At 37.3% G+C, this 16,598-nt stretch overlaps 1 protein-coding gene across 1 annotated transcript; it reads right to left on the reverse strand.

The window, feature by feature from the left end:
• Window positions 1–3,745: 3,745 nt before the first annotated feature.
• LOC130546050 (ras-like protein family member 10B) lies at window positions 3,746–15,526 on the reverse strand. The gene is made up of 4 exons (XM_057321099.1): window positions 14,981–15,526; window positions 13,203–13,567; window positions 11,632–11,756; window positions 3,746–5,701 (listed from the first exon to the last, which is right to left on the reverse strand). The coding sequence occupies exons 2-4, from the start codon at window positions 13,488–13,490 to the stop codon at window positions 5,431–5,433; spliced, it is 684 nt and encodes a 227-aa protein (XP_057177082.1). The 5' UTR covers window positions 13,491–13,567; window positions 14,981–15,526; the 3' UTR covers window positions 3,746–5,430.
• Between the last annotated feature and the right edge of the window lie 1,072 nt (window positions 15,527–16,598).

A 16,598-nucleotide genomic window follows, 5' to 3' on the forward strand; every position in this document is an offset into this window, starting at 1 on the left:
TCTGAGACGCAGGAGAAATAAGCTAAAGTTTTCATTTGCTCTCCATTTAATCTCATCGATGTCTAGGAGAAATCATCGATATATTAAAGAGATCTCATCCGTGATTTTTCTTTCTTTTAGGGGTTTTAATATTCATCACTTTCTATACAAGCAACAGTTTGTATCTTCTGAGCTTTTGGGCATAGAATTTCGTTTTGACTCTGCAGAAAGGTTTGAATAGAATGTTATGTGAATTGTTATTTGTCACAGACTCAAAGCAGTCAGGGCCTGCAGACATGTACTAAATTATGTGTTCTCTCACGCAACTAGGTGTTTTATTGCTGTGGGCTATCAATGACAGAAACAGGACAGAAATAATAAGCTGACATCTGAGCTACGTGGGTGTTCGCTACATCAAAATTCATATCCACACTTGGGGTTGCACACAAAGGCATTCGGTTTACAAAAGCATGAGATTTTTTGTTGTTGGAGCTGGAAATTTGTACCTATACGTTATGACTTGCTGACAATGACTTTGCTGTTTATTCATGCAGCACAGGTCAGCTCCACCGAGCATCTCTCCGGCCCTTCTTCCCAGGAGTGTGTTTGGCTGCTGGTTTTATAAATAACTACTAACATAAGTCTGGTGCTATTTATAGCTTGGTCAGAACTGCAGTCTGTCAGTACAGCAGCTGGGCTCTCTTATTCAGCGGCCCTTTCATCCCCCCAACTCCTCATCTGAATAGTCCTAGACTCGTGTCAGGAGAGGGGAGCGCTTTGAAGATATTTTCTAAGGATTGTGAGAGCAATGAAACTGTGACGGCCTCAATTTTCTGGATTTTGGATCAAAAGAAACAATTGCTTTGTACTGATTCAGAAAATGAATCCCACAATGATTTATAATGACGCAGTCACTCACACAGTCAACACAGCCTCTACTTATCTTGAATGAAATATGATAATGATATTTTTTACACATTTTTCTTAACACATCAAGAAAAATCCATTAAGCTTATCTTAATTTCATGTTTTTCTCATGTTTCCATGTTTTGTAGACAAAAATATAATTGTGCAAACATATTTGTTTCTTTCATGACAAAACACTTTACAATAAGGTTGTATTTGTTAACGTTAATAAATGCATTAGCTAACATGAACTAACAATAACCAAAATCTTTTTATCATTTCAGCATATTAATCTTTGTTAATGTCAATACAATAGTTCATTGTACTAATGTTAACAGATACAACTTTTCATTTAAAATCTTTAAAAAAATGTATTGGCAAATGCTGAAATTAACATGAAGATTCTTAAATGCTGTATTGTGTATTGTTAGTTCATGTTAGCTAATGCATAGTGAACAAATACAAGTGTTAACAAGTGGTTTTGAAAAAATGATGACTTGGACTGAATAATAAGAGTCAGAATAGGTGGGAACTTATTCAGCACTAGACAAATGGTGGCTACATTGAAGATGCTATAAAAACATTTTTTTATTTTGGTTTTTATTTGTCACTGCATTCCCATGCACATTTGTGTTATCTTTTAGTTTTAATGAGTTTACTTTTATTTTAAATAGGGGAAAAAATATTAATATTTTAAAGAGGAGTGTGTTTTTCACAAAATGAATAACCTGTTCTCATCAATCTGCGTATAGATAACATGACTTTACAGTTTACGATTGCGTGTAATGCATCGTCCAAATTCATATGTTGCGAGCATTCGATACGCCAATTAACTTCGGTAGAGATGCAGATGTGTATTATTCGTACTTTAATATATATTTCGGACCACCTGACCCCACTCCTAGCCTAAACCTAAAATCACCCACTTCCCAACCATATAAACGTGCAACAAGCAAATAGAATTCAGACACGGGTATTTATAACAAACACTAACCAAAAAACAGTATAAAAGCATTACAAATAGCATTCCGGGTCTTCTAAAGCCATACAATATGGTTGTGTGAGCACAGTAAGGTTTAATCGCTGACAATCGCGCTCCAGCAATGCATACAGTTGAGTCTTGTTCAAAAGTTTATGCTCAAGCTTTTACGTGACGCATTGGAGCAGGACAGCCAATGCTGTTTCATGGCGAATGCTAACGTAATGACGCGACCTGTCACAAGACACACGAGAGCCAATGCCGTTTCACAACTTAATCATAATCACATATCGCAGTCTGAAATTTTTGAATCCGTTTTGATCCGAGTTTTATGGTGGATGGAGAAGGGAATCGCTATTGCTTTTGGGTCTGTTCTTCGGCCTTGCAACACTTCAAATAATTGCACTTTTTGAATAAATAGCATCTGTAGCCATATCTGCCTGTTATGTGTTGTGTTTTATATTGTATAATATACAAACTGTTCGGGTCGGTCACATGCTCAAATACTTCTAAATTGTGCAAACAAAATAATAAACACACAAAATACGATGTCTGATTAAATTAACCATCACACCCTACACGTCATGATGGCAAAACTACACTGCAGTATATAATATCGTCGTGTCATTGGACACATCTGCTCTCCACAGAAGTTAATGGGAAGGATATGCGTATCACATGTATGCAAAATTGCTCATTAGCATATGTATTTTAAGCAATCGGAAAGTGTAAAGTTGTGTTATTTATAGGCAGACTGATGAGAACGGGTTGATCATTGACATTATTAAATGGACTTCATGGTGGGCATATTTTATTCAGTTCCACTGTTGTATCTTGGTAATATTTTGTTTAACAGGGTCTTAAAATGTCAACCCTGTTACCATGATTCTGTGTACTATACAACTCACTGTAAAACTTTATTTGTAAAAATATCTTCATTCCAGCACCACATTAAATTGTAAACCTGCCATTTAACTTGAAATGGAACGAAGCCATTTATTAACAATGATTTAAAAATGATTGATGTTGTGAGATTTAAATGTTTAAAATTTAAAATATTTAGAGGCGGGCCTGGGCCGTGGAGCAGAGGCGGAGTCCAGGGCAGAACTGGCAGGGTAGGGCGGAGCTGGAGGCAGAGCAGGAGGTGTAGTCCAGGGCGGAGCTGGAGGCAGAGCAGGAGGTGTAGTCCAGGGCGTAGCTGGAGGCAAAGCAGGAGGTATAGGCCAGTGTGGAGTCAGCAGCTTAGTGGGTGGCGACCAGAGTAGGACCAGAGCTGAAGCTGGCAGCCATGGTGGTGGAGGCAGAACAGAGGGCGGTGACCAGAGCAGAGGCAGAGCAGGTGTAGTGGACATTCCAGCAGGTGGCGCAGATGGTGGTCTGGGTGAAACCCCTGGTGGCTTCGGCAGAACAGACTCTTGATTAGACTCAGGAGCGGACTCTTGGACTTGACTAGAATCAGGAGTGGACTCTTGGACTTGACTAGACTCAGGAGCGGACTCTTGGACTTGACTAGACTCAGGAGCGGACTCTTGGACTTGACTAGACTCAGGAGCGGACTCTTGGACTTGACTAGACTCAGGAGCGGACTCTTGGACTTGACTAGACTCAGGAGCGGACTCTTGGACTTGACTAGACTCAGAAGCAGACTCTTGGATTTGACTAGACTCAGGAACAGACTCTTGGACTGGACTTGGCTCAGGTTGATAAACAGAGCATAGACCACACACACCAGAGCTGTAGCAATCACAGGAAGTACAGTGGACATACCTCAGACACCTCTGGGACTTGGGACCACCAGGCTTGGGACCAATTTTTTTAGGGGAAGCTCCCTCCTCAGTCTCAACCATGGGGACCCGACCGTCAACAAGGCGTAATCCAGACATTCCACTAGTGACCTTCGAGGACCATTATGGATGAGGTGTTCTTGAAGTGGTTGGTTTAATCCATAACAGAAAAAAACTGGGAGATCAGAGTAAATTGAAATGTCCAGAAAGTCTTGAATATGGTCCTCGAGGATACGATTATCTTGCCGCATACTGACGAGGGATACTGCTAGATCCATTTTTAGGTCAGTCTTTCTGTAACAAAGAGAAACCCAGGCAAACAAGGCAGTGGATCCAAATGCAGTAAAAACTTTTAATGAAAAGAAAACAGGACAAAACCAAAACAAAATAATCTATGGAATGAATACAATGAAGACCAAGACAAAACTCCACGAAAAACAAAGACTGACAAATAACATCGCAAACACTAGGGTTATAGGCTATATAGGTACACAGGGGTAACTAGCTAACAAGACACACCTGGGGAGACAATCACAAGGGAACCAATGAACAAAAGAACTAGAAAGACTACAACACAATACAGGAAATAGGAAGATACAAACTAAAAGTCCACAGAACAACTCATAACAGCAAAGCTTTAGTGCACACTAGCTCAGTCTCACTCAGCTACATTGTGTTTTGCCTTATTGATTTATACTGTTCCAGCTATAAATTACCTCTTTATTATAGATTTTACAATAACTGTAGTTATTACAATAACGGTTACAACACATTGGTTATGAAAAAGAGATACTAATGTGGCTGTTGATCTCACCAAACAAAAAAAGGATTTGTTTTCAGTGTCTATCCATTTATTAGACTACAGTCATCATTAGACGTACATGTGCTTATCATGTATTTGTTCAGACAGGGTTGTGCGTCATTAGCTGATTTGTTAAGTGTTGGGTAAAATCAGTAAGGAAGATACATTTTTCTTTGTCTCGCATGAATATTGTCCTCTGCTTAAACATGTGGGCTTTACAATTTATGATCATATGATCAAAACACACTATGAGATAATATTCTTCAATGAATAAATGAATTTGACAAATTTTCGTGCCTTGGCATAAATGAGATTTTTGGGATAATACACTATCAAAAGTTCCTTCATAAAGTATCCACAGAAACTAGACTCTTTTCTGGTTTGTGTTCTGTGGAGTATTGCAGAATGAGAGGTGCCTATTTTGGGCACCTGGGGCCGGATTCAAGAAACTGTTCTTAAGACAAAATATAAGATTGTTCTAAAGATAAACTATATGAAGCTCGTAAGAATGTTCCTTCTTAAAAAGTTCTCAAATATTTTCTTAAGAACATTTTCACTTTTCATGAGAAGAAAATGACACAGGCTTTGTAAATCAATCAGGTGCTGAAGACCCTTTAGCATTGGCTCAGCATAAGCATAGGTGAGTGCTCATTTGCTGTCCCGGCCTGAACATAAGCAATGACAGAACAGAGCTATTGTAATGCTGTTTTATTTTTCCAGTTTGGATTTCCAGGCTATGAGGCAGAGAAGTTGCGTTCTTCCAGGCTAAATGCGGAGACATCAGTCTAAAGGTACGAAGCAACAGGGACTGACTTCCTGTTTTCGACCACGTCTGTCTTTGTACTATTAAAATCCCAAATGCGACATCCTTGGCAAGTGTTACTGTACCTCTCTATATGACCAGGAAACCATGAAGCATCCATAACCTGAAAAATCCCATGGACCATTTTAACTATCCATTACAGATGAAACTGTGAATGTCACATCAGGACACAACGCTCTCTCCTGAGCGCTCGCTGGAAACGGATGGTGGCGTGGATGTGTTTGCACCGGGCGCATCCCACACTGCGGAGCGCATCGCCGAACAGCAAAAGAATATGCCAGTTGAACTTTGCAGAGCACTCCACATATCCGCACTTCCAGCTCTTTCGGACTAAGTCAGATATCCTGTGCCGGGGGATGACGCGACCTCGCTGCAGATCACGCTTGTTGCCCACAATCAGAATAGGAGTGTCCCCAGAGCCCATGACCCTGTGAAACAATAACAAAAAACACTGTAAATCAATGTCATAACCACTGTAGACACTGGCAGGGGCATGTCCCTCCGAATATTCAGAGTAGTGGGCTATCAATATAGATTTACAATGGATCCTATACCCTCTGAAACCTGGTAACATCTTTGCAATTAATATAGAATGAAAATGCAATACTACACATGAACACTTGTAAAAAGAAACTGGAAGATGGGAAACTATGCAGTGAATGCTGTACTTCATAAATCTTGAAATCAGGGCTGACTGAACAGGATTCATTACAGACAGCTAGAAGCAAAAGTTTAGCTTTGAAAAAATGTAAATGAGAAAAACTTACTATATGATTTATACAAAAGTTATAAATTCTATAGCCATCTAGCTATAAAAGTGTAACACGTTGCAATAACAAATAAAATGTCATTTCAGTGCATAATGTATAATTGTATGTTGAATGTAATAATTTTGTTGTATATAAGTGTGTTTTGAAATATGCTATTGTACTTCACACAGATTGTAATTTTACAAAAGCATAAATATTCTGATTATGGTAATATACTGTGACCAGGGTTGCCAGATCTGCATAACAAAACCTGCCCAAAGGCCTATCAAAACTAGTCGAAAGACCCAAATCTAAACACCAAAACCGAAAAATCACTTCCATAAAATACATATTTTATAGTCACTGTTATGCATTACACACAATTTCTTCTTGAATGTGCACTGTACAGTAGCTATGATAAACACACAGTTTTAATAAATAATCTTAATGTAAAGATTACCGCTGATGAACAAACTCTATCCAACTTTAACTCATGGAATACAAAACAACCCTCAGCAACAGTCTAAGTAGCCCATATTTTGCGGACAACTGATGACATGGAAACCCTGACTGCCAAACAAAACATTAATTATGAAAATGTTTACATAATAATAAACTGCATTGCAATATTTTAAATATTTATACATTATAAGAATAAAAATTAAAACCCTACATTTATATCTGTAGGATACCTATTCATGACCACCTATTTCAATGTTGAAAATCACATTATAAAAAGGCAGTAAAAATCAATCTGTTTGATGTCATGCTAATTTCAGTGTTGATGGTCAGAGAGCCATTGCTGACAATGATGAGCCTCCTGTATTATACTGTCCGCAGGCGTCCCTGTGACAGCCATCAGGAAGAGACGCTGGGCTCTGTTATCAGCCTCTCCTGTTTCCAACAGAGATCCCTGAGTGCATGTCTCTTCCCTTATCTCTGCCTGAGATGACCACTGTCTCTGACAGCTCTAAAAAAAGACTAATAGTTTTCCAATTGTTTCAAATCACTGGGTCAGAAACATGCATTCACAGAGCTGGACCGAGCTCATATAAACTGTGAATCAAAGCTGACCTTTTCTTTGGAATGTCCTTCTTGTTTGCGATCATGGGATCAAAGAAAACATGGAGAATGTGTTTAAAGGGTGTCCGTGCGGATAAGTATGAGTTGGAAACTCAATTACTCCCAAACCTCTGTAGACCCTGTGCTGTCAGACAGGGGGTGAGTGTGGGTCTTGAATTGACAGGAGCCACCAGCACTTTCTATCAGTCGTGTCCTGTCACGACTCGAGCCCATGATTCCCCATACACTCACAACACAGCAAAAAATCTTTATCTGTTTATTTGTCTGGTTTTCCAATTAAATTATCTAAACATTTTTAGAAATTAGAAATGAGAAAAATCTAAAACAACTTTGAGATGTTTTTACTTATAGAGAACTGTGATAAATGATTAATTCAAATATAAGAAGATATTTTCTTATTCCATTGGCAAACATCTTTTTCTTGATTTTAAGCATAACTTAGCATAACACAAAATTCTTTGTAAAGCGTTTCTGGTGGAGATTCTTTTACGCTTTCTGTCTAGCTTTCCAAAATCCATTATCTAAACATTCTTAAAACAAATATTCACTCGAGAGCTAAAAGCATTTATGTTTTGACTTCAGAGAAATCTAAAAGAATTTTGTGAAGTTTGATTTAAACAAGGAAAGTGTGTTCGCCGAATGGATAAGAAAAATAATTAAAAAAGAAAAACAAGATTACTTTTCTTTATCTCACAGGTAAACATCTTTTGCTTGTCTTAAGCTAAACTTCACAAAATTCTGCTTCTTTTTTCTTGACACCATTATCTAAACTTAACATTCTTAAAACAAAACATATTCACATGAGTGGTAAAGGCATTTATGTCTCGACTTTGTGAAGAATTTTGTGAAGGTTATGATTAAAATGAGAAAAAGATCTTTGCCATAATAAGGAGTATAATAAGGGAAAAAATGAAAACAAAAAACAAGATTATTTTTCTTATGTCACTGGCATTCTCTAAACATAAATGCTTTTACCTCTCAAGAGAATATATTTTGTTTTAAGAATGTTTAGTTTAGATAATTACTTTACTTAAAAAATAATTTATAGAAAAAATAAACAATTCTTTCAAGAACTTGAGCTCCAGGGGTGCTGCGCAACAGTTTATGCTTTCATGAAAGAATGTGTTTAAATGTGTTAAGCTAACACTGCAGAACTCTAATAAGCTAACATAACAAACCATTTAAATCCAAAGAAAAGCAAAATCATTTTTCAATCAAATCATTTATGATTTTCACTGAACTTCTCCCAATGCATTCAGGGACTGCATTGTGATGGGATGCAATGCAGTCTTCAGATTTGACCGGAAGGAAGAGCCTTAAACATTTTGGAACAGCCTTAGCTTTAGAAACACATATGACATCTTAAGCTTTTAGAAGAGATTTTGGAACCGAGCAACAGATTCAGCAACAGACAAGAATGTGAACAGAGCCGCAAGACATTTAGCTGAGATCAGAACAGGAACTGACAGGACAGGTGGCTATTGTCTTATTAGAGATTAATTAACCACCGCTCTTGTGATCTCTACAAGGAACTTTTCTATAACAGTTTGCCGGGAATCTCATTTCTATTGGTAATTAACAGATCAGATCAGTGAATCAAATCCCTTTACTCTTCTCTGGGCCTCATTCATGAAACACGAGCAGAACACATTTTTTTGTTGTTGATGTGTTCAATACTTTTTTTTATTATTGACAGTATATCAAAGCATAGACATAAACAAACACTAGGGGGAATTTACAAAAATATATTAAAGAAATTACAAATTTTGAACGTTTTCGAACTGAATCAACATAACGTTCCATTTCTTTTCTAAAGGAAATAAAACAGGGTTTTCTTCCAGAAAATTGACATCTGTGTATATTAAATTTTGCTAACAAAATGATCAAATCAATGATATAAATACAATCGCTAGTATGGTAAATTCTTTGATTCTCCAAAACACCAAAAATCTCTATCAATATTCTATAAAATCACAAACATTTTCCCAAAAAGCTTTCACAAATGGGCAGTACCAGTATAAATGACCCACAGTTTCTAAGCAATTATTAAAAAAAGTGCAATTCGTATCTATATCGTTTTTAAATTTCATAAGGAAATGTTTTGTGGGGTAGATTCTATGAATAAGTTTAAACTTCCTTCATTTGGTTTGCGATTAAATATGAATTGGGAAGTAGCCAAACCTTTTTCCATCCAATACAATCTATGAACCGGTTCCAAAATTAATGAACATAAGGCAAAGACACAATGTTTCTTTGAAATAAAGTTCTTACGCATTATTTTTACAGTTTGAAGACAGACAGATCCCGCCTACATAGGTATTTATAACATTAGGTAGGGACCACAGTTGAGTGTTAATTCTTTGTTGGTGTCTAACTAAAGATAAAACCTTAGGAGATATAGCATCAAAAACTTGTTTTTGTAAAAAACCCAAAATTAATCAAAAGTGAAAAGGAAACCATTTGAATTAAATAACTGATCTACCAGAATTAAGCCGTTCTTAAACCAATAATCAAGAAAAAGTTCCACTCTTACTTGGAAATATGTTTTTTTCCTATTTAGTCTTTATACAATCAATTTAACTATTCACACACACAAACATGCAACACAGTTCAGTTCAGAGAAGTGCGCACAAGTAGGCAACTAAAGGCATCGTTAAATTGGTCCATCCCCTCATAGTGGCTCAATTGAATTTTTTCTACGAGAATACTTTGTGCGAAAGACAAACCAAACAACGACTTTAATGGATATATTCTCAAACTGAATGTGCATGCGTCAAAGTGCTCTCGTGAACGCGCACCATAGACTGACAAGACAGAGGAGAATATATCGATTAAAGTAAACGTTCATATATTTATGAATGTTTCATGAATGAGACCCATTATTGTGCGGAAGATGCTGTAGTGTCGGTCCAAGGTGACTTAATTGTGTTCTGGCTGGATCAATAAAACATGAATGTTTGTCAGCGGAACTGTCTGCTTCACTCCACGGACCTTGACGCAAGCAAAGCATGACAGCTGACGCCATTGATTACAATAAATCTATCTGTGAGTGAAACGCTCAGCACTCACACCCACACTGACTCACCAGCCAATCAGTGACTGAGATGATTTCATGCTGATGGAGCGTCACTGTGTCTATTTCACTGCCACACAAAAGCATTCCAGTGTATAGATGTGACGTTTCCAGTCAAAACTTAAATAGTAAATTCTCAGAGAATGTACATGTATTATAACCAATATCATCTGTTTATATTTTCCTAACCCCCTGATGAAAAGAGTCCAAACATCAGAAAACGATCAGTCTATGCACAAGTTCTATATCTTCTCTTTTCTAAAAGAGAGAGAAAAATCATTGGTTAAGGATTTGACAAAAAGGTGGAAGTGTTTGAGAGACAAAATATACCGTTCAAACGTTTTGGGACACTTGAGTGAACTGTTTCTCATTATTTAAAAAAACATTTGATTTGAGGACGTGTGCTTGAATGTCTGAAATCAGTTTAGTAGACAAAAATATAATTTTGCAAACATGTTTTTTCATGACAAAACTAACAATTTTATTTGATAATTTTTTTTTAAATAGATGAAATTGACTGAATAATGAAGAAAGAACAGCCAATAAGAGCACAGAATAGATGAAAACCACTTGAATATAGTTTAAAAATCATCTTAGGGTGAGACCTCAAGAAGCTGCTTGATAAAAAGACAAAAAAACATTTCTGCAAATTCTAGTCAAAAGGCGACAACACTGAAGATGAAATATAATGTTTTAATTTATTTGTTTAGTTACAACATAATTGTATTTGATCATTTTGATAAGTTTAGCTAGTTGCTATGAAACTGGCTTTAAATAAATATTTTTATATTTTCAAATTTAATCGAATTTTTTTAAACGTTGTCCTGTCTATGTGGCAATGAGTCATTATTTTGTGTCACTAAAGTTGAATGGTCTCTTATCTTGTCTGACTAACTTAAAAATAGTAATTATTATCCAAACACCAGTTTATTGGCTTCAGCAGAACATAAAGAAGTGTTACCACATAATTCACATTATGTGTGAATGAATTTCAAACAGCACCAAAGTGTTGACAAGTGCATAACAAGTCCAACAGTGAATGATATCAAAAAGATATCAAACTAACATGTTAGTAAAGCCAAATACAGCAACAACATCAAATCAGGTCAGTCACAAAGCAAGGTCTTGCCTAAAATCAATCAAATTGGCTGTTTAATGATGACATTACATGCCCCTCGCAATCACCGGAGAGGAAAGTGAAGGCATTACTCTTGATTTTAGGTCTTACGGGAATGACCCGGTGTGCCGGCAGCCCGTGATTAAGGAAGAGTCTCCTTTTCTCATTGTAATTACAGAAACCATCACACCGGGCAGGCGTATGAAAGATGAAAGGGAAAAAACAAAGAGAAGATGAGCAAGAAAAGGCAAATGAGGGAAATGGGAAGATAAGAGAGTGAAAAAAGGCAGACGAAAGGGAGTGAAATAAAGAAAAGGATTGATTCTCCTCACGTACCTGGTCTCCAAGATCTGCTGCCGCATGGTTTTGACATACTCGAAGCTGTCAAAACAGCAGATGTCATATACCAGGATGTAGACGTGAGCGCTCCGAATGCCTCGACAGCAAACGTCTGACCATTCCTGCGCAGGTAGAGAACACAACAAGCTGTATTTATGGAACTTGATGTTATATTTGAAATGGGGTGTAATTGGTACCAAATCTGAAGGGACAGACTCAGTGAAGTTCTACTATAATAACAACAGCGATTTGATGAGACACGTGTTAGTCCTGTTAAAATAATTGCTTTGATCGTTCAGAAATTATTACGCTTTTTAGAGAAAGTTATAGCTGGAGGAGACAGCCGAGTACAACAGATAATGCAGACACAAGATCTGCTGAGCTTGCACAGTATTCTTAATCTTCTGAACTAAGACGGCTTGAGGCCACTCATACTTTCTTTAACCACTTACTTCAAGATTGTCCTCTATTTTTGAGGAAAACATACTTTTTCTGATATATTTGCTAAAATGATCAGGATTTCGGGGAAAGAGTTTAAAGATAAAATATGAAAACAGTTGATGATTCAAGCTGACTGAGACAGGAAATACCAGTAGAGAACAATATGTGCGAAGTTCCATAAAAGTAAAGTTGTGAAAGAAATAGCACTGAATCTGTGTGACAGCTCTGACAAAGAAATGTGAGCTGAAACAAACGGCCTTGGATTTTTAGCTCTCAATGGTAAAAAAATGGCAATGTAAAGCTCTTGTTTTGCATAAAAATACCTTGTTACACTAATGAAAAGCAAAAAAATTCTCAGTTTCCTTTTACGGTTGCTAGGTCTAATATGATTAATAGTACTGTGGATTGCAAGAAGCAGTGCAATTCTCTGTAAAATATATATTTTTAAACTTAATGATTATTCTTGTGCGTACTGAAAAAGTATAAGATTGCAAATCATGATTTATCTTCCGTTTTAGGAAATTGCTGAAATACATGTATGCGATTAATGAGCTCAAAAATCATAGAGACTGCATATTACAGTCGAGACAAATGCTTATTGTAGGTAGTTGAAAAAGGTACAAGAAGCACATTTTGTGTACGTTATTAAAACTAGACTGTTATTAACATTTCTAGAATGCACATACTTTCAAAATGTCAACTCTATTACATTCGCTAACAAAGTCACCTAAATTGAAAAGCATAGTTCACACAAAAATAACAATTCTGTTGTCATTTATTCACCCTCATGTCATTCAAAACCTGTGTCTGACTTTTTTTCGTGAAACACAAAAATATGTATTTTGAGAAATGTCTCAGTGGTGTTGTGTCCACACAGTGGAAGTCAATGGGGGCCGATGTTGTTTGGTTACCAGTGTTCTTCCAAAAATCTTATTTTGTGTTCTGCAGAAGAAAGTAAGTCATACAGGTTTGAAATGACAAAAGAATTTTCATTTTGGGGTGAACTATCCATTTAATTTCTGTTGAAGAACTTGTTTTCTTTGAGTAAAAAACGTTGACCCGATATAGAGTTGTTGCTGTAAATTATTACATTTTTGTCAAATGTTCCGGTATGTCGGTCACAGTACCTGCAGAGTGCTGACAGGGAAGCTGCTGATGGCCGGATAATCTGTGATCTGGAGGTCATGGACATGACCGTTGAGCACTGCGGCAGAAAGGTGAACCCTTCGTGCTTTACTGGACACTGGTACCTCACTGTAGTCATAGTGAAGAAAGCGCTGTACAATCGCTGTTTTGCCCACCCCTTGGGCCCCCAGCACCGCGATTCGGAAAGGAGCCGGCGTTACCCTGCTTCCAGCTCGTCCCCGGTGGGACCCCCCGCCCTCCCTGTTCTCGCAAACAGTTGGCCAGTGCATTCAAAGGGGTGCGCGGGCAGCACATAGTCCTGACTGGAGAGCCGTCGTGGCCACAGCACAGTCCCATTCATAGACCTCTGAAAGAAAAGTGACTCCAGCTTTAAAAGGAAAGTTCTGTCATCATTTACTCACCTTCGAGTTGTTCCAACTCTTTATAAATTTCTTTGTTCTGATGAACACAAGATATTTGAAAGAATGCGCATAACCAAAAAGTTCTTGGACCCCATTGACTACCATAGTAGGAAAAATTACTTTATCATTTTTTGTTCTGTTGAAGATATTTTGAAGAATGTAGGACAGCAAACAGTTCTGGAGTACTTTTGACTACACTGAAAAACATTTGGAAGGGAAGTTTACTTGAAAAAAGCTAGGAAACGTTTTTCAATCAGGAAAGTTAGTAAATTGATCAGCACTATCCAAGTAAAGGCTAAACCCATGTATAAGTAGTTTTTAACTAGAAATTCCCAAGTACGGGGTCAAGTAAATTTTACTCATCCTTTGTTTGTAAATTTTACTTAAGTAATGCTTCTAAATATACTTAATATTTCTTAACAAGAGTCCTAGTTATCTTTTCATCAGTAGTCTTTACTTGTTTGTTTTTTGTAAATATTACTTGAAATCATATATGAGGTGTTACTATGTATACTGTATGTCCTACTATGGTAGTCAATGGGGTGCAAGAACTGTTTTGTTACAAGCATTCGTCCAAATATCTTTCTCTCTACTCAGCCAAACATAGAAATTTATACAGGTTTGGAACAACTAGAGAGTGAGTAAATGATGACAGTATTTACATTTTTGGGTGAACTTTTCCTTTAACAACGTGTTTAGACTTGGACCTCAAGTGTAGTAATTGTTTCATATCATTTTGTACAAGTTGGACCAATTTGATATACATCTAACCAAATACATTGAATGCAAACATTTGTTTTCAATGGGATTCATACAGAACTGATGTGTTTTATTGGGTGAAACATTCGATTCAAATAGTTCCAGATCTGACAGATCTGGCAGTCTGACTATGTTTTTGCAGTTTACACCTTTTGTGTTGTTTTTTATGGTCGGTTAATCACATCATGTAAAACCACAATGCTCTATTAATACAAAGCACCTAAACTGGGTCGGGATGATATAAATGGAGCAAAGATATTTATAGAAATTGCCACAGAAACATATTCAACAGCACCTCTTTACGTGTGTAAGCTATTCTTATAGAGCTACTGTAGGTGAATATGGTGTTTATTCAGTATTTTAAAATCCACTTAGTGACAGTATGGCACAATGCTTAGTACAATGCAATTTGTAGATGCAACTGGTAGAGCAAGTAAAACAGATAGGATACTCCCACCCGGTTAACATTATTCTAAACGCCACACCCTTAATAAATAAATATCGAGAACGTTTGTCATCCTCATAAATCTTAAACGAGCAGCGTGCTCGACCGTCGGTACAAATGTATAGCGTGTACAGAAATGACTCCAGTCACTTACCTCATACCCAGGTAAGAAGTTCCATTCTTGGATTGGTGTGGGGTGCTGCGCACCTGCACGATGTTTCTCATCGATTTCTCACACTCTCTGGAGGAATTCAGGTGAAGAAGTGACCCGTCCTTGACGACTATCCTGTTCGCTCACGTCGGGAAGACCTAGCGCGCGGCACGGTGCGCGTATGTTCGTCTGTGGTTAACGGACAGATCCATCAACGCCTGCGCGTAAAAGCGGTGTAGTGGACCGCGCCGAGACCTTGCGCATCACCGGGTCAGCATCACAGGTTAACTGAATGTGATAAAGCCGAGACCTCCGCTCTGGAGCTCAGTGGATGTCAGTCAGCAGCAGCCCGTTTGTTCTCTCTCCGGTCACACGAACGTAAAGGAGAGTAAATACGAGCACGCATTTAAACAGCATGTGGGGTGGGAGAACTAATCATTGACATGTTGCTTGTGACATAAGACAACATTCAAATTAATGGATCCAATTCTACCGGGAATTACATTCCCCTTTCTGGTCCTCTTTTTTTTCATAACAGTTTCATTATTATTTTAAAATGTATACACTGTGACAATCGACTGCGTGTACCGCTGCTGTCTCTTAGCAACCAAATCTTTTTCTTCTGTTGCTAAGTAACCACGTGGTTCTTACCTGTGCGCTATACTTATGCAATCTGTGGCTATATGTATCAGGTGTGACTGGATTAGTTAATTGCTTTCTTAATTCCCCTTTAAAACACAAAAAGAATTACATCAAAGGAGCCCTTCCTAAAAATCATTATGGTTTTGCCATCATAGTTTAATTATGGTATTTGTAGTAAAACTGGGGTAATAGAAATAATAACCAAAAACATGCTTGCTGAACTATTAATTTAATAAATTCATGGTTGTTTTTCTTCATTTCACCATAAATCAACCATGGTTTAACCATACCCACATTAACAAATAGTGTACTGTATACTTTAGTATTTCTATAGTAACCTGTAGTAAATTGAAGTGTACTGAACTTTGTTAGTGTATACTGCAGTAGTCTGTATTTTTCAGGAGGAACAGTGTAGAATTTGTTGTAATTCAATGGTCAAAAACACTATAGAACATAGGAATTTTACAACAGTTAATCATACTATTAGTAAAGTATTGTTTCATGTGGATAGTATGAAACTATATTTCTTTGTTCTACTTGTAGTAAAACCAACACATTTTCTTTAAATGTACGCCTACTACCATTTTTTTCTTAAATATAATCTGCATGTTCCAAGAGTATGCTACGTTAGGGTCAAACATGGAAATAATTCAAACTGAATTTGCGAATACATTGCGAATTTTCCACTATGGGACTGTACATAAGGAACAAGACAGACTGGTCAGCGTCTGTGTTTAAGTTAGAATAAAACATCTGGACGGAGCGCAACAGAACAGAGATAAGAGGCGCTATACATTTTTAATAAAAGATACTGCAGACATGAAGTAAAAAACATGTTATGTGTCTGAGGACTGTGTGATATGACAGCTGTTCAGTATTCAGTACACGAGCGCTGTTGCAGACCTGAGTGATGACGACCCTACGCATGCCTGCGTCACCTTCACCGCCACCGCCACAGACGCGCATTAAAATGAAAAGT

This window comes from Triplophysa rosa, linkage group LG2, assembly GCF_024868665.1.
Source record: "Triplophysa rosa linkage group LG2, Trosa_1v2, whole genome shotgun sequence".
In the NCBI taxonomy this organism is placed as follows: domain Eukaryota; kingdom Metazoa; phylum Chordata; class Actinopteri; order Cypriniformes; family Nemacheilidae; genus Triplophysa; species Triplophysa rosa.